We start from the raw sequence: 22122 nt of genomic DNA on the forward strand, positions 1-22122 counted from the left end.
CAGCAGGTTGAGTAATTATGTGACTAAACTCAACAAAAAGAAGAAGAAACTGTATTATGAAGCCAAGATCAATGATGTAAAGAATGATGGGAAAAAAACTGGAGTACTTTAACTGAAATGATGGGCAGAAAGATGGCTTATTAGTCACAAAACCATTTGATGTTGCCAATTATTTGAATGATTATTTAACTGGCACCCAAGTGGCACAGCGGTCTAAGGCACTGCATCTCAGTGCTAGAGGTGCCACTACAGACCCTGGTTTGATTCCAGGCTGTATCCCAACCGACCGTGATTGGGAGTCCCATAGGGCAGCGCACAATTGGCCCAGCTTTGTCCGGGTTGGGCCGGGGTAGACCGTCATTGTAAATAAGAATTTGTTCTTAACTGACTTGCCTAGTTAAATAAAGGTAAAATGTGGGCAAACTGTGCAGGAAATGCAAACAATGAACAGTCAGCCATCGTTCTTATGCATAAAAAAGTTGAAAACTGTTTGTGTGGGAGAGGTGAAAAGTATTATTATCGATCAATAATGACAAACCTCCTGGCATTGACAACTTAGATAGAAAGCTACTGAGGATGGCAGCTGACTCTATAGCCACTCCTATACAGCGAGGGAAAAAAGTATTCGATCCCCTGCTGATTTTGTACGTTTGCCGACTGACAAAGAAATGATCAGTCTATAATTTTAATGGTAGGTTTATTTGAACAGTGTGAGACAGAATAACAACAAAAAAATCCAGAAAAACGCATGTCAAAAATGTTATAAATTGATTTGCATTTTAATGAGGGAAATAAGTATTTGACCCCCTCTCAATCAGAAAGATTTCTGGCTCCCAGGTGTCTTTTATACAGGTAATGAGCTGAGATTAGGAGCACACTCTTAAAGGGAGTGCTCCTAATCTCAATTTGTTACCTGTATAAAAGACACCTGTCCACAGAAGCAATCAATCAATCAGATTCCAAACTCTCCACCATGGCCAAGACCAAAGAGCTTTCCAAGGATGTCAGGGACAAGATTGTAGACCTACAAGGCTGGAATGGGCTACAAGACCATCGCCAAGCAGCTTGGTGAGAAGGTGACAACAGTTGGTGTGATTATTCGCAAATGGAAGAAACACAAAAGAACTGTCAATCTCCCTCGGCCTGGGGCTCCATGCAAGATCTCACCTCGTGGAGTTGCAATGATCATGAGAACGGTGAGGAATCAGCCCAGAACTACACGGGAGGATCTTGTCAATGATCTCAAGGCAGCTGGGACTATAGTCACCAAGAAAACAATTGGTAACACACTACTCCGTGAAGGACGATGGTGGCAGGTGTGCGTAATGATTAGACAACTGCCGACAAAGCGCCAGAGAGGAGGAGCGGGAGTAGACATGACACTAATGAAGTCACTGAAACCCTTAAAGAATTGCAGTCTGTTTTTGGAATGGGTGGCCAGTAATAAACTGGTCCAGAACATCTCTAAAACTTAGAGCATTGTATTTGGTACAAATCATTCCCTAAGTTCTAGACCTCAGGTGAATCTGGTAATGAATGGTGTGGCTGTTGAACAAGTTGAGGAGACTAAATTACTTGGTGTTACCTTAGATTGTAAACTGTCATGGTCAAAACATATAGATTCAATGGTTGTAAAGATGGGGAGGTCTGTCCATAACAAAGAGTTGGTTGTAAAGATGGGGAGGTCTGTCTGTAATAAAGAGATGCTCTGCTTTTTTGGCACCCCACTCCACAAATCAAGTCCTGCAGGCTCTAGTTGTATCTTATCTTGATACAGTCATTTGGTCAAGTGCTGTAAAGAAATATCTAGAAAATGCCAGTCTCTCTTGGCTCTCTTCATTGTATTAAAACTGTGCATGCCAGTCTCTCTTGGCTCTCTTCATTGTATTAAAACTATGCATGCCAGTCTCTTGGCTCTCTTCATTGTATTAAAACTATGCATGCCAGTCTCTCTTGGCTCTCTTCATTGTATTAAAACTGTGCATGCCAGTCTCTATTGGCTCTCTTCATTGTATTAAAACTATGCATGCCAGTCTCTCTTGGCTCTCTTCATTGTATTAAAACTATGCATGCCAGTCTCTCTTGGCTCTCTTCATTGTATTAAAACTATGCATGCCAGTCTCTTGGCTCTCTTCGTTGTATTAAAACTATGCATGCCAGTCTCTCTTGGCTCTCTTCATTGTATTAAAACTATGCATGCCAGTCTCTCTTGGCTCTCTTCGTTGTATTAAAACTATGCATGCCAGTCTCTCTTGGCTCTCTTCATTGTATTAAAACTATGCATGCCAGTCTCTCTTGGCTCTCTTCATTGTATTAAAACTATGCATGCCAGTCTCTCTTGGCTCTCTTCGTTGTATTAAAACTATGCATGCCAGTCTCTCTTGGCTAAGAGTTGAGGAAAAACTAATTATGTCACTTATTGTTTTTATAAGAAACATTAATGTGTTGGAAATTGCTAGTTGTTTGCATAGTCAACTTACACACAGCACTGACACACACACAATTACTCCACCAGACATGCCACCAGGGGTCTTTTCACAGTCCCTGGGTCCAGAACAAATACCAGGAAACGTACAGTATTATACAGAGCCATGAGTGCATGGAACTCCCTTCCATCTAATATAGCGCAAGTGAACAACAAACCTGTTTTTAAAAACAAATAGACCAACACCACATGGGCACAACGCCTCTCCACAATGTGACCTACTTGTTGTGTGTATGTACTGACGTGTATGTGTAACTGATAGATGCACACACACACACGACATGTTAATGCTTTTAAATGTAGATAAATTGTAAATGATTTTGTCTGTAATGATTTTTTCGTTATGTGTTGGACCACAGTAAGACTAGCCGTCGACCATTGGCGCCGGCTAATGGGGATCTTAATAAATAAAACAACAACAAAAACATCACCTTGGTGGAGGGACTTCGCTGTCAAATGAGCCAAGGTCCAGGTTGGCAGTTTTCAGTAGTTTCCGTCTGAGTTGCTCGGCAGTTGGCTGGAGTAGAGGAGGGTCATCCAGCTCATCCAGAGTGGGCTGTCGAGACCCCAGCAGGGTCTCGTCGGTCACGCAGCTAAGACATGACGACAGGGAAACATGGTGGCCATCCTATTCTTACGAGGCCATTTATAAATCCTCCATATAGGAGGTTATAATGCAGAATAACATAGTAATAGAAAATACTACTCCATCATTCATTCAAAAGTAATCCGTTCTGTATAACACATGACGTCTACGTACGGAATAGAAACAAATTCACTAATCATGACTATAGGTGTTACATCAATGCAGACCTGGACAAGCTGCTACCCCAGGAGATTTTGGAATGGGTGTGTTTCAGCTTTGAGTAACCTCGCGGTGATGAGGGTACAGGTGGTGGGGAGGAGATGGGGAGAACTATGTCATCTTGGTCTTCCAGCGAGGCCAGAGTGCTCTGCCTAGACATCCAGTTCTCATAGAAGCGCGTCACGCTCTCCTGTGACACTTCTTTCCCCTGTCGAAGGCACAGGGGAAAAGATACAAGTAAAATACTATCCTCACTGCAGGCAGGACATCATTAAAACAGAGTTCAATTGAGGGAAGTCAAATGGAAGTATCCCCTGCAATACACAAAAAGCATCTTGGAGAGTTAGAGTGGATGAATGTTTCACACACCTTTTTCTGTTGCTGGCCAAGAAGAGCCCTCTCAAAGCGCAGCACTTTGGTGATGTCCTGGTTATCTTTGCAGAAAGAGTTAAGGCCCTCAGTGACGTCATCCAAAAGGGACAGGATAAACACCCATAGAAACTTGAGTGAGTAGATGATCCTCTGAAATAGGTTATCTGTGAGAGGACAGAGTCGTTAGAAACCTATCAAGTTAGGAGCAGTGCAAGGACTTAGTTAGTCTACTGTATATCCACGAAGGGTCTGTGGAGGTGGAATGTTTACCTTTCTCCTCCTCTTCATCGCTCTCTTCCACCTCCAACTCGTCCGACTCGTGAGACTCGGCTCTCTCAATGCCTTGGATCAGACAACGACACAAAATAATACACTACTTATTTTGTCTCTATGACAACATTATGCAAACAGCCCCATGCAAACGAGCCCATCTTTACCTTGCTGTCTTTGCAGCTCTCTCTTTGCCCTCCTCTTCTCCTCATTTTTCATCTTGTTTTCTTCTTTTTTGTGCAAATCCAGGGCTGCTTTGGAGCTTGTGGCCCATGCCTCATAGGCTATCTGTGGAGAAAGGAGGCACACAGTTTGACATCACATTCAAAAACATCCACACATACTAATTTACTAGTCTTTACAGTTTGTCTTTTATGGCCCTCGCCTGAAAAGAAGATTTCTTCTTTAGTGTAGCCTCTTCCTCTTTCTTTTCCTGGACTTCCTCCTCTTCCTCTTCACTGTCACTCTCAAAAAGATGGTAGCCACAGTTGTTCTCAACTGAGGGGAAACGACAGAAGTGTCAGACAACAAAGACAAACTCCTACTTATACATCCTACTTTATACTGTTGCAGTATATAAATGGTTTTGATTACTTGAATCAAAAAGTGAGTATTTATAATGAGATGAAATTAAACCATATCCCATTATATACACACGAGGATTCAGCACCCGATCTAATAAGGTGGAATCAAGCACGTTGTTTATCTTTTCAAGCCATATCCATCCCATTTCCCCATTCAAGGTTCTTTCTGTAACTGACAAAATCGGAATCATGTTAGTTAGATTTATGGAACACTTACCGCCAGGCCGAGAGACCCATGGTTTCCACCATTTCCCCTGATCGTTCCCAGCCTTCTCACTCTCACCTGGAAAACATGTTCACCCATTCATCCTGACATCATAAATGTATCCGTTCATTCAGTGAGAATGACAAGAATAATGATCATGATGAGTTGAGTCTCCCACCACCTTAAAATGATGTAAAGCAATTTGAGCACCAACTCTAGTAGGGGGAAATACAAAGATCCGGTCAAAGAGTATATGTTTAAGAACTGACCCTCCGTCAGTGGTTAAGGACAACTTCCACTAGCTAGCCCCATGAGGCTCACCCTTTGGCACTATATCAGCAGGGGGCGTTGCTGCGTCTCCCTGGCCAGGCTTACTCTTATGTTTGGATTTGATCTTCTCCATCCTAGAGGAAGGAATCAACACAGTGAATTCAAACAATGCAACAATAGCAAACCCATTAGACTGGGAACTAAATGAGAACAAACAAACTGCTGTGGAATAAGTCTTACTGCTTCTTCAGCGTCGCCACAGACTTCCTCTCCATCTCCAGTCTGGCAGCAACCAGTTTCTTCACCTTGGCTTCAAAGAGCTCAGCACCCCTTGAAATATGAGAGACAAACAACCTATGAAGTCCTACTTTCAGTTGGTACCATTCCATAGATAAACATGACTATTTCCAATAGTACCAAAGTATTCTAAAAACATCTAAAATCATTGATAGGGAAGTGGTCAGTAACTAAATGATGATGATTGTTATTATTAACCTGGAGGCCAGGATCTTGGATGCCCTGAGGTCAGACACCACATACAGGAAGTAGTAGCTGAGGAAAACCCTTCTCTGAGCCAAGAGCACGGTGAAGCAGATCGCATCCCACACAATGCCCGCCTCCCCCTCCGGCAGCTCACACTCATCATCAGGAGCAGCTGGGAACACACACACACATATATATATATACACAACTGAGAAGATGCGCACACGCGCACACACACACACACACACACACAGAGTGTGTTAATCGGTATTATCAGTCACACTTACAGACATCATAGCCTTTGACTGTACAGACCATGCTGAAGGCCTGAATGAGCCAGCAGCCATTCTTCAACAGGCTGTCCAGATAAGCACACGAGCCAAGCTGTGGACACACATACAGCAAGACAGATAGCACAGAGGAGAGAGAAGACTGGACTTGAGACAGTGAGTTTGTGAAGTTTGTGAAGCACTAACACAGAACAGGCAGTTAGCACTGACGAGTGATTAAAATCGACTGGGTTATTAGCATAGGCTATCCTAGGCAATTAATAATTAGTTAGCTAACGTACCGATAGCAGGTTCTTCATGCCAATGACGAAGCAAGTGTATCCGATGAGGCAGTCCCAGAGCCTGAGGATGTATCGTACGGGCTTCATTAGCAGGCTTCCTCCAAACAGCATGAAGTAGAAGCAGGCTACCAGGTAGCCTAGGCAGAAGATGTTGATGCGGGTGGTGCCCGTGATGAAGATGAGGCACAGCACTAGCCAGAAGAAGTAGCTGAACACAAACACTTTGGCGATGTCCAGGTAGGACCTGAGGTAAGGAGAGACACATACATATCCATATGACCATATGAGTAGGTCCAAGATTTTTTTTTCCAGACCATGTGACTGGGAAAAAAACCCTAGTTGAAAATTCAAAGTTTTCCTAATCAGGCCACGTTTCACGAAAGCGACAAAGCAGTTGTCTAAAGCCCACACTAGCGAAGAGAGCCCTCTGACCTGCATTGGAGGAAGTTGTTGACGGGAATGTACTGGTTGAAGGAACGCGGGTCCAAGCTGCGGCTGATCTCCACGTTCTCCCCTGCCATGAGGCGCACGGCAGCCCTGTTCTCCTCCTCAAACACCTGCCACTGCAGCGTGGAGCACAGCAGCAGGAGGTGGTCGTCTGGACACACAGCAAAACAAAATGGCTGCCTTGTTCACTTATGTAGGAGTTACAGATTGATGGTGTATGAAGGGATTTACAGTACACGCTATATGTAGTAGACAATGGCCTGAATCCTTGAGATATGCATGTAACTCATACTTCCACGTAAATCGAGAATGAATGCCAATGTGAGATTTCCCCACAATTTGTGAATTTGGAAATGGCTGGGCTGAACATAAAGAGACTCACAGAGGATGAAGGAAGGGGAGGGACGCATGGCAAAGTCAGGCAGGTAAAGCCACTTGATGAGGTTGGAGGTCAAAGCCTGACTGGAGGTCCTCCATGGATAATCTGACAGAGAGAAGAGAAGATTGAGAAGTTACGCTGGACAAAAATATAAACGCAACATGTAAAGTGTTGGTCCAATGTTTCATGAGATGAAATAAAAGATCACAGAAATGTTCCATAAGCACAAAAAGCTTATTTCTCTAAAATGTTGGGCACACATTTATTTGCATCCCTGTTAGTGAGCATTTCTCTTTTGCCAAGATAATCCATCCACCTGACAGGTGTGGCATATCAAGATGCTGATTAAATGGCAGGATCATTACACAGGTTCACCTTGTACTTGAGAAAATAAAAGGCCACTAAAATGTGCAGTTTTGTCATACAACACAATGCCACAAATGTCTCAAGCTTTGAGGGTGCGGGCAATTGGCATGCTGACTGCAGGAATGTCCACCAGAGCTGTTGACAGATAATTTCATGTTAATTATCTACCATTAGCCGCCTCCAATGTCGTTTTACAGAATTTGGTAGTACATCCAACCGGCCTCACAACCACAGACAGCGTGTATAGCATTGTGTGGGCAAGCAGTTTGCTGATGTCAACTTTGTGAACAGAGTGCCCCATGGTGACTGTGGGATTATGATATGGGCAGGCATAAACTACGGACAACAAACACAATTGCATTTTATCGATGGCAATTTGAATGCCCCATGGTGACGAGTTCCTGAGGCTCATTGTTGGGCCATTCATCCACCGCCATCACCTCATGTTTCAACATAATAATTTATGGCCCCATGTGACCTATACACAATTCCTGGAAGCTGAAAATGTCCCAGTTCTATCATGGCCTGCATACTCACCTGACATGTCACCCATTGATCATGTTTGGGATGCTCTGGATTGATGTGTACGACAGCATGTTTCAGTTCAAGCCAATATCCAGCAACTTTGCACAGCCATGGAAGAAGAGTGGTACAACATTCCACAGGCCACCATTTAACAGACTGATCAACTCAATGTGAAGGAGATGAGGCAAATGGTGGTCACACCAGATACTGACTGGTTTTCTGATTCACACCCCTACCTTTTTTTTAAGGTATCTGTGACCGACAGATGCATGTATGTCTTGCCAGTCATGTGAAATCCATAGATTAGGTCCTAAGGGATTTATTTAAATTGACTGATTTCGTTATATGAACTATAACTCATTAAAATCTTTGAAATTGTTGCATGTTGCATTTATATTTTTGTTCCATAAGGAGTTTCAGAGTAGGAATGCTGATCTAGGATAAGTTTAGTCTTTTAGATCATAATGAATAAGATTGTATGGACAGATCCTAGATCAACACTCCTACCCTAAGTCACTTTGTAGATACTGTCCCCGAAAGTTACTCTGGTTTAAGGTCTATGTAATATGCAATCGTGTGTGTATATTTTCAACGTCTGTAATTTATATTTTCAACGTCTGTAATTTATATTTTCAACATCTGTAATTTATATTTTCAACATCTGTAATTTATATTTTCAACGTCTGTCATTTATATTTTCAACATCTGTAATTTATATTTTCAACGTCTGTAATTTATATTTTCAACATCTGTAATTTATATTTTCAACGTCTGTAATTTATATTTTCAACGTCTGTAATTTATATTTTCAACATCTGTAATTTATATTTTCAACATCTGTAATTTATATTTTCAACATCTGTAATTTATATTTTCAACGTCTGTAATTTATATTTTCAACATCTGTAATTTATATTTTCAACGTCTGTAATTTATATTTTCAACGTCTGTAATTTATATTTTCAACGTCTGTAATTTATATTTTCAACGTCTGTAATTTATATTTTCAACATCTGTAATTTATATTTTCAACGTCTGTAATTTATATTTTCAACATCTGTAATTTATATTTTCAACATCTGTAATTTATATTTTCAACATCTGTAATTTATATTTTCAACGTCTGTAATTTATATTTTCAACATCTGTAATTTATATTTTCAACGTCTGTAATTTATATTTTCAACGTCTGTAATTTATATTTTCAACGTCTGTAATTTATATTTTCAACGTCTGTAATTTATATTTTCAACATCTGTAATTTATATTTTCAACGTCTGTAATTTATATTTTCAACGTCTGTAATTTATATTTTCAACGTCTGTAATTTATATTTTCAACATCTGTAATTTATATTTTCAACATCTGTAATTTATATTTTCAACATCTGTAATTTATATTTTCAACGTCTGTAATTTATATTTTCAACATCTGTAATTTATATTTTCAACGTCTGTAATTTATATTTTCAACATCTGTAATTTATATTTTCAACGTCTGTAATTTATATTTTCAACGTCTGTAATTTATATTTTCAACGTCTGTAATTTATATTTTCAACGTCTGTAATTTATATTTTCAACATCTGTAATTTATATTTTCAACGTCTGTAATTTATATTTTCAACATCTGTAATTTATATTTTCAACATCTGTAATTTATATTTTCAACATCTGTAATTTATATTTTCAACGTCTGTAATTTATATTTTCAACATCTGTAATTTATATTTTCAACGTCTGTAATTTATATTTTCAACATCTGTAATTTATATTTTCAACATCTGTAATTTATATTTTCAACGTCTGTAATTTATATTTTCAACGTCTGTAATTTATATTTTCAACGTCTGTAATTTATATTTTCAACGTCTGTAATTTATATTTTCAACATCTGTAATTTATATTTTCAACGTCTGTAATTTATATTTTCAACATCTGTAATTTATATTTTCAACGTCTGTAATTTATATTTTCAACGTCTGTAATTTATATTTTCAACATCTGTAATTTATATTTTCAACGTCTGTAATTTATATTTTCAACATCTGTAATTTATATTTTCAACATCTGTAATTTATATTTTCAACGTCTGTAATTTATATTTTCAACATCTGTAATTTATATTTTCAACGTCTGTAATTTATATTTTCAACGTCCCCATAAGATGTCTCTTTGACGTCCGTAAAATACTCATTTTCGATGTCCTGAAAAGACGTCTAGTCAACATCCATTTGCGACTTATTTTCGATGTCCGGGAAAATACGTATTTTCGACGTACATATTTTCGACGTCCGGAAAAATACATGTTCTAACCTTCCCTCAGCACCTGAAATGCATGTGATGTCAGTGTCATTTTGCCAGCGTCATTTAGCATATCTCTCCTTACCGACACAGAGAGCGGGAGGGATGCCGATACAGAGCAGGTACTGCAGCACCATGAGTCCTGCAGTGAAGCAGCAGTACTTAGGCCACACCTCCCCCATGGCCTTCCTGCGTCGTCGTGACAGAACGGCCATCAGGGCACAGGCGTGCAGCAGCGAGTAGAAATCCATCCGCTGGCCAATCACATTCACCGCCACCACAAAGCACACCTGAGGGACAGGAGGACCATCTCAAAGAGCTATACAACCACCGTGCCGTGATGACACTACAAAAATGAAAACATACAGATTAACAGCAAAGACGACTATAGATAACTTCAGAAGCCGCATTTCAAATTAAAACACTGCAAAGGTCATACAAATCTCAAATGGAAGTCAACCGTAAAAGAGGATATTTCAGCCCCAAGAATCGGTTGGAGCTACTCTACCTCCAGGCCAAACTTGTAGAAGAAGTAGTTGACGAAGTACTTGATGCAGGGCAGGATGCCATGGTCCAGGTGCTGGCGTGTGATGCCCTGGAAGATAATGCTGAAGGTGGGGACCTTGAGGTTGTTGTGAAGGCGGTAGTAGAGCTGGTGTCGAGAGACCGTCACCTCAAACACCAGCAGCCCCAGCACCGTCAGGTGGTTCTGACGTCAAAGAAAAACACAACCGAAGAACACTCAGACCACTGAACTATAGAACCACAGATCAATGAAGCTACCACGCTAATAATAGAGAGGATATTCATTTACATGTGCCGTATTTACCGATATGCATGAATCTGTTATTAATATGCATATGTCTCAAAATCTCTCTTTCAATTCATTTCATGGTTATATAGTGCATGGCAGGATTGACAAATGACGTCGATATTACTGAATAACCACGGACACCAAGTAAGAAGCTTGTCTTACGCTGAGACAGGGCAGGATCCTGTCTTCACACTTGCGCAGGGCTCCACACCATATGGCTGGGTCAACAGGCTTCACATACAGCACAGACCTCCTCAGCAGCTCTGCCATGTTCCCCTCCAGCCCTGTCCCGTTAGCTGACACCAGGCTCTGACACACAGAGACACATACTACTGTGAACGTAGATAGTCACACGTACGCAAGCATGGCACACGCACACACAGTCCATTGTATCTAAACGACGACATAATCCCCTTGGGAGCCAACCATGACTGAGTATATATTGCTGTGCCTGTGGAATAACTAGTGAATATTTGATCAGTGTTTCGCATGCTAGTGGTAAGTGAACTCACGGCGGTGCAGTTGGAGGAGTACTCCAGAGGTTTGATGACCTTGAGCTGGTACAGCATCTTACACACCACCATGACACAGGCCCAGACCGAGGACACACTGGAGGCGATGGGGCGGAGCCGGGGGAAGGGCAGGGCGAAGGTCCACAGAACCAGGAACATGAAGTTCATCAGGGACACCTTCGGCACAAAGAAAAAAGAAAGAAAACAAACATTTTGTGCAGACGCCCTGCACTGCATAACATATTAGGTGGTGAAAATCAGGGCAGTGTAAATGCAGTAAATACAATATAGAAGGTGCTATAAATGGAGTCACGGTACAATGAGAATGTGGAGTTCAAGGGTCACATAAAGACATCTGACCTCTTGTAGGGACACCCAGATGATGCCAGTGGAAACAATCTTGAGGCTGTGAACCTCCAGCAGCCTCCAGCCCATCTCCTGAGCCCGCTGGAAGAGAGCCAGAGCCTGGAACAGCAGCAGGCTGGCCCGGTCCACAATCAACCCCCACTGGGTCAGACGCTCCTCTGGGGGAACTGGCAGACACAAAAAGGACATCAGACTCAAGGTCAGATATAAGGTCAGACATGAGATCTGAAATGCTGTGCTAGATTTCCCAGACTTTTGTTTATGTGGCGTGTTTTGCTTGTACTGTCGTTGTACTGTTAAAATGTACTGTTCGTACAATAAATTCGAATCGGAAACTCAGCGTCTCAGTGGCACACACCTGTTCCCCCCTGCTCCTCCTCAGGTTTCTCTGATGAGGCAGACAGTCCATCATTATCCAACGTGTCCTGACTCCCCACACGTTCCGACTCCCCACTCGTCTGCTCGCTCTGCTCCTTCGCCATCCTAGCAGAAAGAGGGTAGGCAAGTCCATCGTGGATGTAGTCATTTTAATACATTATACGGTAAGACAACATTATATATATATACAGTGCCTTGCGAAAGTATTCGGCCCCCTTGAACTTTGTGACCTTTTGCCACATTTCAGGCTTCAAACATAAAGATATAAAACTGTATTTTTTTGTGAAGAATCAACAACAAGTGGGACACAATCATGAAGTGGAATGACATTTATTGGATATTTCAAACTTTTTTAACAAATCAAAAACTGAAAAATTGGGCGTGCAAAATTATTCAGCCCCCTTAAGTTAATACTTTGTAGCGCCACCTTTTGCTGCGATTACAGCTGTAAGTCGCTTGGGGTACGTCTCTATCAGTTTTGCACATCGAGAGACTGACATTTTTTCCCATTCCTCCTTGCAAAACAGCTCGAGCTCAGTGAGGTTGGATGGAGAGCATTTGTGAACAGCAGTTTTCAGTTCTTTCCACAGATTCTCGATTGGATTCAGGTCTGGACTTTGACTTGGCCATTCTAACACCTGGATATGTTTATTTTTGAACCATTCCATTGTAGATTTTGCTTTATGTTTTGGATCATTGTCTTGTTGGAAGACAAATCTCCATCCCAGTCTCAGGTCTTTTGCAGACTCCATCAGGTTTTCTTCCAGAATGGTCCTGTATTTGGCTCCATCCATCTTCACATCAATTTTAACCATCTTCCCTGTCCCTGCTGAAGAAAAGCAGGCCCAAACCATGATGCTGCCACCACCATGTTTGACAGTGGGGATGGTGTGTTCAGGGTGATGAGCTGTGTTGCTTTTACGCCAAACATAACGTTTTGCATTGTTGCCAAAAAGTTCCATTTTGGTTTCATCTGACCAGAGCACCTTCTTCCACATGTTTGGTGTGTCTCCCAGGTGGCTTGTGGCAAACTTTAAACGACACTTTTTATGGATATCTTTAAGAAATGGCTTTCTTCTTGCCACTCTTCCATAAAGGCCAGATTTGTGCAATATACGACTGATTGTTGTCCTATGGACAGAGTCTCCCACCTCAGCTGTAGATCTCTGCAGTTCATCCAGAGTGATCATGGGCCTCTTGGCTGCATCTCTGATCAGTCTTCTCCTTGTATGAGCTGAAAGTTTAGAGGGACGGCCAGGTCATGGTAGATTTGCAGTGGTCTGATACTCCTTCCATTTCAATATTATCGCTTGCACAGTGCTCCTTGGGATGTTTAAAGCTTGGGAAATATTTTTGTATCCAAATCCGGCTTTAAACTTCTTCACAACAGTATCTCGGACCTGCCTGGTGTGTTCCTTGTTCTTCATGATGCTCTCTGCGCTTTTAACGGACCTCTGAGACTATCACAGTGCAGGTGCATTTATACGGAGACTTGATTACACACAGGTGGATTGTATTTATCATCATTAGTCATTTAGGTCAACATTGGATCATTCAGAGATCCTCACTGAACTTCTGGAGAGAGTTTGCTGCACTGAAAGTAAAGGGTCTGAATAATTTTTTACGCCCAATTTTTCAGTTTTTGATTTGTTAAAAAGTTTGAAATATCCAATAAATGTCGTTCCAATTCATGATTGTGTCCCACTTGTTGTTGATTCTTCACAAAAAAATACAGTCTTATATCTTTATGTTTGAAGCCTGAAATGTGGCAAAAGGTCGCAAAGTTCAAGGGGGCCGAATACTTTCGCAAGGCACTGTATATGATGCAATACATGGTCTGTTTTCATCCACGTAGAGGAAGAAAGTGTTTGACGAACGTACCGTTTCTGTAACTTTTCAACGTTTTCTTTCATTCTGAGGAAAAACAAACACCAGTTAAACACTGCACTTACAGTGGTAGAAATCCAATGACTCCGAATTCATGACGGACGGATGGAATGAAATGATACATCTGCACGCTCAAAGGGTGCTGCTTTCGCCGTATAACGGCGCCGACGTGTTATCATACCATGAGAGGAACCTATTTTTACACTCCTTGCTTTGCTTTTGCCTAACTGCGGTTGTTTAAGATGACTCAAACTCGGAGCAATCCACTGTGTGAAGCATGCCGTCCACGGAGACAAAAATACGGCTCTTACATGTCAGCTATCACATTGACGGAGTTCCTCAGCTCCTCCTCTCTGGGTGAAGAGATGGACAGAACGGATGAGACACAACAACATAGAGGAGATGAGAAGAATGACAGACCCATTCCCCCCCCAAAAAAGGAAAGAACACCCCAGCAAGTATTACGCCATTTTTTTGGGGACCAATCAGATCAAAATGTTCAATATCTCTCTGCAGCACAGGAGGTTGGTGGCGACTTAATTGGGGAGGACGGGCTCGTGCTAATGGCTGGAGCGGTTTGATACCGGTCCTCCCCTCAGCAGCCTCCACCGCCATTGTACATATTTTTTTTTATTAAGAAAATGTATGTCTCTAAAAATACCAGTTGACACGAAAGAAACACTTCAATGGACTAATATTTCCCTCCTCCCTGATATAAAGCACATTATCCCAGTGGTTGCGATCAGGTAAGCTGTCCCACCTGGTTGGTCCGTGGTGGACAGGTACGTTGTCCAGGTTGGTGAGATCCAGGAAGTCCTGGTTGAAGTAGTGTAGCTGCAGGATGCAGGCCAATAGGAAGGCTGCAGGGAGGAGGATCCGAGCAAACAGCTCCACAGTATCATATTGCTCCAACCCGAGATCACGCAGACTAGAGGACAGAGCGGGACAGGGACAGCACTGAGCGAACAAATGTAGGATCTTCATTTTGAGCCAGTTTGCTACAGCAGCAAATGTGAATTCTTATGTGGATTATGTGGACAGGGGTTGATACATTTTTCTTTAAAGTCAAGTCTGACAAACTTAAAATAATCCTTTTTAAAACTAAAAGTTTGCATTTCCTGCTGTGCAGGAAAAATCGCAGCAACAAAATAGTGATAAAATGAAGATCCTACTACATCTGTATAAGAATAACTCAGTCAGAGTATGCAAAGACACTGTGAAACGCAAATGTTCCTTAGCCATGGACCACCAGGGAGAATTCTAGACATAGGGTATAAGATATGAGTAATTTTGCGCCAATGAATCAATCAATCAATTAACAATGTAGTACATCAAAGTCTTGGGATGACTACAACAATATGGAGGCATAAGCAGTATTGTGAATGTACAGGGTTGGCCACAGTGCCACCATGCCCACTCACCCTTCCTCAGACATGCCCATGATCTGTCTGAACAGGCCAGAGACAGTCTTGAACTGGTACATGTAGATGGCAATCAGGACCACCATGGAGTAGCCCACCACCACCGCCCAGAAGTACTTCAGCACTCGCCTCCACACGTCACAACGGATCTGAGGAATGGTAACATAGATCCCATGATGCTAATCAGGTCAAATCACTATGAAATGTGTCTAGTAATCGAGGGAAATCAGAGGGTTAGGTTGATCTTTATAAAATAACGTATTTTACTGTTAATATTGCTCCCCAGGATTTTTGGTATACCAATAATTCAATATGTTACAAATTTCATATGACAACAGGCGACCACAAAACAAGTTGCCTTTTCACAATCTTCTATTTTTTATTTAGCTAGGCAAGTCAGTTAAGAACAAATTCTGATTTACAATGACAGCCTACACCGGCCGAACCCGGACGACACAATTGTGCGCCGCCCAACCACAGCCGGTCGTGACACAGGCTGGATTCCGAACCAGGGTGTCTGTGGTGACGCCTCAAGCACTGAGATGCAGTGCCTTAGACCGCTGCGCCACTCGGGAGCCCATCTATCATCAGTGTCTTGAAATGTTCATTTCAAATTCAACATTTGTTTACGCAAGAACACCTACGTCTTTTACTCAATTGCTGTTTATTTCCCCTCAGTCAGACAGTGTGTGAAACAGCGGTGCTGCTGGCACTGATAAACGTCAGGTTCATATTGGCTTTCTGACAGTGTGCGTGCTGTGAGGTCGTAGCTCGGCCATTAGGTAAGTGGTCAGCGCTGAAAGGTCAGCGGAAATACCAGACGGGGAGGGAAACCAGGAAAATGGCCGCGGAAATGTTTTGTGTCTGTGTTTACGAGGTCGGATCAATATTCATAACGGAAGCTCTATTGATAAGAGTTTAGAGCCTTTGGCTGTTGTTGAGGTCTTGGCCGTAAGGCCGGGCGGTAAATGTGTCATACCGATAGTGAGGTCAGTGATAAGATAGTTGCATAGTCAGAGTCGGATTAATCTTTCGGGTAAACCCACTAATACAGCTATTTGAACGAAACTATTCCACAGCCACTATGATTGTTTGTTTGACACAATCGTATCTTTCACAGAGTACATTTGTTTCTCTCTCCCTTCCCTTCTGAAAAACATCTGACTGTTTATGACGTCTCGTATGTGTGATTTACCATGTGATTTACCGCGCACACTTTTATCCAGAGCGACTTACAGGAGCTAAGGGGTTAAGTTCCTTGCTCAAGGGCACAACGGCGGATGTATCACCTGTCGGCTCGGGGATTCGACCTTTCGGTTACGGGCCCAACGCTCTTAACTGCGAGCCTAACCGGCCACCCGAGTTCAGTAACATCCGTTGTTCCCTGGAACATGGACAGTAAAGTTGTACTGTACATTGTATATCATGTGCAGCGTACACATCACCACTGACGTACACCACAACACTATCTAGGAGTCATATATATGAGGCCCACCTGGTAGAGGACGACACAGAAGAGGAACAGCACGATGTAGAGGATCTTGTAGACCATCACCTTCCCGGAGAAGCTGACCACAAAGAACATGGAGCAGCAGAACAGGATCCAGTACTTCACCAGGGTTCCCTTGACCGCTGAACCCAGCATCTCCATTATGGGAGAGGTTTCACCTTCCTCCGCTGAGGGAGAGGAGGAGAACAATGTAGAACATGTCACCGTACCTGGGCCAAGGTTCAAACACATATGAGTTAGAGAGCACTGTTAAGTGAAGCTTGTTGTAAACACCTAGGAATAATATCACATCCATTTCTAATGCATCGGAACTGAATTCGAGAACGTGACTTTATCAATGTAAAGCCATAAAGGGTGCATATAAAGAGAGGAGTCCATACATGGGAGTACTTTCACTTCTTCCAGATACTCGTCAGACTCCTTGAGATCCTGCTCTTCCTGTTTCTCCTTCTGTTGTTGCCGGAACAGCAGCCAAAAGCTGAAGGTGTACAACACCTTGCCTCCCAGGTGGATGCAGGGTGCTGGGTAGATGGCCATGTCAAAGTCCACCAGCATGGCATGTGGCAGGCCAGGGTACAGCTCATCCCGCCGCAGCCTCAGGCCGCTCAGGAAGGCGAGCAGCAACAGCAAGGTGCCGTACACCGCCAGGAAGGGAGCGCTCATCATGGCGTAGCGCCGACGGTCACGCATCATCCAGATCACACACGACCACACCAGCAGGGCGAACGTCAGCCAGCTGTTATAGGTGATGCTCCACACCTGAGTGGTTGAAGGAATACAGGAGGCATGCCACACATCTTATGTTCATGTTTAAAGATTGCAAGGTAATGTGAAGGTAACGTAGCTCTATTCAGTTAGACTTTTAAAGGAATTGTTTTCAGAGAGTTAATTGTTGAATGACTAATGTCTACACCAAAACTTTAATAGCGTCGTGGAAAGGAAGTGGTTTACCATCATGATGATGAGTGCGCTGATGTAGCTGTGCTTCATGATGAACAGGCCAAACACAGCCAGTCCACTGGGGCCATTCTCTTCCTCGCTCATAGACACCTCACTCATCCCCTCCCTCATAGACACCTCACTCATCCCCTCGCTCATAGACACCTCACTCCTCCCCTCCCTCATAGACACCTCACTCCCCCCCGCCCTCATAGACACCTCACTCCTCCCCTCCCTCATAGACACCTCACTCCTCCCCTCCCTCATAGACACCGCACTCCTCCCCTCCCTCATAGACACCTCACTCATCCCCTCCCCCATAGACACCTCACTCATCCCCTCCCTCATAGACACCTCACTCATCCCCTCCCCCATAGACACCTCACTCATCCCCTCCCTCATAGACACCTCACTCATCCCCTCCCTCATATACACCTCACTCATCCCCTCCCTCATAGACACCTCACTCATCCCCTCCCCCATAGACACCTCACTCCTCCCCTCCCTCATAGACACCTCACTCATCCCCTCCCCCATAGACACCTCACTCCACCCCTCCCTCATAGACACCTCACTCCTCCCCTCCCTCATAGACACCTCACTCCTCCCCTCCCTCATAGACACCTCACTCCTCCCCTCCCTCATAGACACCTCACTCTTCCCCTCCCTCATAGACACCTCACTCCTCCCCTCCCTCATAGACACCTCACTCCTCCCCTCCCTCATAGACACCTCACTCCTCCCCTCCCTCATAGACACCTCACTCCTCCCCTCCCTCATAGACACCTCACTCCTCCCCTCCCTCATAGACACATCACTCCTCCTCTCCTTCTCTTCAACCTCCTCCGACTCTGAGAGAGGAAAACAGCAGAAGATGGAGTTGTTATACCATATAATTGTCATATTTTAAGGATATGTTGTATCAGTTTCTACACTAGTGATGAAAATGTATTCAATATTAAATTCCTACCATATATTCATGACTGGGTAAGATCAAAATATCCAGGTGGATAAAAAAAATGACTTCCCATAAGTCCAACCTTTCGTCTATAACCGAACATTGTGGTAATTCTACCAAATAATGGACCCTGGAGTAGATTTGACTTGGACATTGGCAAGGCTGGCAGGTACATACCTTGTGAGGGTGACAAGTCTATTCCTTCATATTGTGGTGGAGGGTAGCAGTTTGCATACCCTGCCCCTGGCCCTCCCAGCAGTAACCCCATCTCCTGACCTCTCAGATCATGCCATGAGCTGCTCATCAGTAAGACCATTGGCTGCAGAGGAAAAACAGTGTGCTTAGGAATTTTGGCTTTGAAGAAAAGTGATGCGCACCGAATGTACGGTGTCTAACCAGACATGTAACGTCCCGTTAAGGTAGTTATGACAACACATTGGGAGAGCAGAATGTACCTCCTGCACCTCCTCATCTGGCATGTAAGTTTCCTCATCCGTACTGGTCAGTAGCTGCAAAATAAAAAACACAATTGTTCCAGAAATCTGTAGAAAATCATGATGGTAAAACTACAGGAGAATGTAGAAGAAAAATAGAACTGTAGTAGATTTCAAGACCTCCAGTCTGTCTCCTGAGATGAATAAGATCTTGGAGAAGCTGGGGGGATCCTCTGGGATTTCTACTGGACTCTCAGACTTCACCAGAGTATCCTAGCAGAAATACACAGGCTGACACACTTAGCACTTCCAACAAAGGATAAACCAGCAAAGTTTGATTTAATCCACAAGACATTGACAGCGTCTGACATGGCACCCTATTCACTATATAGAGCCCTGCCCCATTTACAGTAGTGCACTATATAGGGAATAGGGTTCAACTTCAGATGCAGCTATTCACTATGAAGGTCTTAGTTGCATTAGAGTCTCAGTCTAGGTAAAGTACCTCTTCTTCGGGGATGTAGACCCACTTGTGCAGCAAAGCCACCATTGTGTAATAGAGGAGCAGCAGCACCATGGGGTTGATGAAGACAGGCCAGCTGACATCTGCCTGCAGACCCAGACTGTATGGCTCAGTCTCATTGGTCCGGATGAACGCTGTCATACCAAACAGCCTGAACAAAACCAGAGGGCGATTAATCTCTTGGGACAGACCACGTAAACAAAAATGGGACCGTAGATCTCTCACGATACAACGGAATGCGTGAGATAACGAGCGGTATTAGTTCCGGTGCTTCGGACAAATCACGATTTCCCAGGCGTTAGGATCTTTCAAATTTTGGAAGGGGAGTGGACATTTGGCCCATAGACTCGTTTGCTCTTTGTTCCGGTTCCGATCTCTTCTCTTACTACATATAGACTCAGAACTTAATCGAGCATCTGACTAATTACGCAAGACTTTAGTTCTGGATAGACCAGATTGGTATACAAACAACATTTACAGTAGATAGATCAAGTATATACTGAAATTGGAAGACGGGCATGTATTAGTTTATGACATTTAATTAACAATAATTTGTATATGCCTGTGTCCAGTGTAATAGAGTGTGTAATTATTTGTTATTTCGACAAGTGTGAATAAATACAATCTGTTTTTCAGCCAGCAAACCAATATGGTTAAAAGGACAGTGTGTATCTGCACAGTCAGCATCCAGCCAGTGTCCAGCGTTGCTACATCCTGGTCCCGTGACCCTACCTGGCGTAGATGTCCTGTGGGGGTACGATCTGTTGGGCCAGGGGAAGCTGGTACAGGTAGAGGCACAGCAGGTGACCAGCGCTGAATATAGCCATCATCACGCAGAGGGTACTGAAAAACAGCAGGCTGAGGGAGCGGAGAAACACCCACCACCACACCAGGCCCAGGAATGTCCCGAAATACACTGCCGAAGTCAGGGAGGGTAGGGCGATGCCTGGTACAGGGGAAAGAGGACCAGTCAAGGGGAGAAAAGAGAAGATTATAGTACCGTGCGGGAGCAGATAGTAAATGTGTCTTATTTTGGCTGAGTTGGACAGCAGAGAATGCTGAGCCAATGCAAGACTTTAAGTCTGGCATGCAAGACAAGTACATGAGAGTCCAAAGTGGCAGCCCTTTGAGATGTACCTGCCAGCCCCAGTAGTATGGTGACCACTACTTTCCCTGCTGTGTTCATGATGGCGGACAGCAAGAGGCGCAGTCCAAGGGCAAATGCAATAAACTTCTGGACAAACTGAGGAGGGGTTACCGGCGCCGCTGTGATTTCATCTGAGCTGTCACAGGACGAGCCATCTGTGACATCACTTTCGACTTCAGACTCTGAGTCGGACATCTCCACATCCTGCTTTGTCAAAAGAGCACAAGTTTGGTGGACAAGAAGTTGGTGTTGTTTCATAACACTATTTGACTTTCTAACAGATTTAAGCTGAAGGAGGACCATGCTCAAACCACTAGAGTAGAGGTGCTGACATACTGCGTGAGAAGGTGAGGCACCCTACCTTCACATTCTTGAAATCCTTTACAACATATCACCATGTATGATGTACTTTTCTAAAGCTCTCAGGTAAAACAATCATGGTAAAACTATGCTGTGAATTGAACAAAAGTGGCAGATGAAATTGGCCATGTGGATACCTCAGGGTCAGAAGGTTTGATGCAGTTCTCGTGGACATTAAGTTGTGGCGCGGGGCACAGCAGCTTCCTGACCAGGCAGAGTATGAAGAGCCCAGACAGGAAGAGCCCCAGATCAGGGGCTAAGAGACGCAAAGTGTTCCCTGCATCCACCAAACTGAACCTGGGGACAGAACACAAGACAATCTGATGAACAACACCTGCATTAGAAACACCACCAAAGTCTGCTTTAAAAAAGTCAACAAAATGTGGCCCTACCGTACAATGCCCAAATGGTAGAGAACATTTTCCCAATATTCGTTCTCTGTTGAACAACAGAAATATTTCAGACAGAAGATCAAGTTTAGTCGGTTCAGCAAAATGCCAAAGCAACATCCACCCTCATCAAATGTTCATTGAATGAGTAAGTCAGACGTTCATCATACTCTCCGTGTATTGAAATGCTTAAACAAACTTCTTCGGCCTCTATTTTGGGCGGTGTTCCGCAGCATCTCTGAGTAGTCTGTTGTTAGTGGCTTCGTGAGCTGATAGAGGCTGGTGTTATCTTACCATTCTGAGGTACGTAGGCAAAAGTGATCTGCATGAAACACTGGAGAGCCAGAAACGTCACGCTGGTAGAACAGATGAGCAGCAGGAACTTCCCTGTTTTTCCTTTAGAAATACAAGACCAGAGA

The 22122-nt window shown here is 43.3% G+C and overlaps 1 protein-coding gene across 1 annotated transcript in view; it reads right to left on the reverse strand.

Annotated features, from left to right (window-relative positions):
* LOC110531168 (piezo-type mechanosensitive ion channel component 2) overlaps window positions 1-22122 on the reverse strand; it is a 34414-nt gene that overhangs the window by 6687 nt on the left and 5605 nt on the right. Inside the window, exons 2-35 of the mRNA XM_036986942.1 lie at window positions 21998-22099; window positions 21707-21752; window positions 21452-21611; window positions 20945-21158; window positions 20540-20753; window positions 19790-19958; window positions 19465-19557; window positions 19306-19359; window positions 17905-18069; window positions 17334-17712; window positions 16939-17120; window positions 15444-15592; window positions 14783-14950; window positions 14334-14375; window positions 12116-12240; window positions 11752-11924; window positions 11343-11568; window positions 11042-11142; window positions 10574-10774; window positions 10151-10355; window positions 6875-6976; window positions 6478-6643; window positions 6046-6289; window positions 5756-5858; window positions 5487-5646; window positions 5232-5321; window positions 5043-5125; window positions 4734-4799; window positions 4318-4430; window positions 4100-4220; window positions 3933-4004; window positions 3660-3826; window positions 3299-3498; window positions 2917-3078 (exon numbers count right to left, since the gene is read on the reverse strand). Of these exons, the coding sequence (XP_036842837.1) occupies window positions 2917-3078; window positions 3299-3498; window positions 3660-3826; window positions 3933-4004; window positions 4100-4220; window positions 4318-4430; window positions 4734-4799; window positions 5043-5125; window positions 5232-5321; window positions 5487-5646; window positions 5756-5858; window positions 6046-6289; window positions 6478-6643; window positions 6875-6976; window positions 10151-10355; window positions 10574-10774; window positions 11042-11142; window positions 11343-11568; window positions 11752-11924; window positions 12116-12240; window positions 14334-14375; window positions 14783-14950; window positions 15444-15592; window positions 16939-17120; window positions 17334-17712; window positions 17905-18069; window positions 19306-19359; window positions 19465-19557; window positions 19790-19958; window positions 20540-20753; window positions 20945-21158; window positions 21452-21611; window positions 21707-21752; window positions 21998-22099 (5017 nt within the window). The remainder of the gene's footprint in view (window positions 1-2916; window positions 3079-3298; window positions 3499-3659; window positions 3827-3932; window positions 4005-4099; window positions 4221-4317; window positions 4431-4733; window positions 4800-5042; window positions 5126-5231; window positions 5322-5486; window positions 5647-5755; window positions 5859-6045; window positions 6290-6477; window positions 6644-6874; window positions 6977-10150; window positions 10356-10573; window positions 10775-11041; window positions 11143-11342; window positions 11569-11751; window positions 11925-12115; window positions 12241-14333; window positions 14376-14782; window positions 14951-15443; window positions 15593-16938; window positions 17121-17333; window positions 17713-17904; window positions 18070-19305; window positions 19360-19464; window positions 19558-19789; window positions 19959-20539; window positions 20754-20944; window positions 21159-21451; window positions 21612-21706; window positions 21753-21997; window positions 22100-22122) is intronic.

The sequence above is a fragment of the Oncorhynchus mykiss genome, chromosome 9 (genome assembly GCF_013265735.2).
Source record: "Oncorhynchus mykiss isolate Arlee chromosome 9, USDA_OmykA_1.1, whole genome shotgun sequence".
Taxonomy (NCBI): Eukaryota; Metazoa; Chordata; class Actinopteri; order Salmoniformes; family Salmonidae; genus Oncorhynchus; species Oncorhynchus mykiss.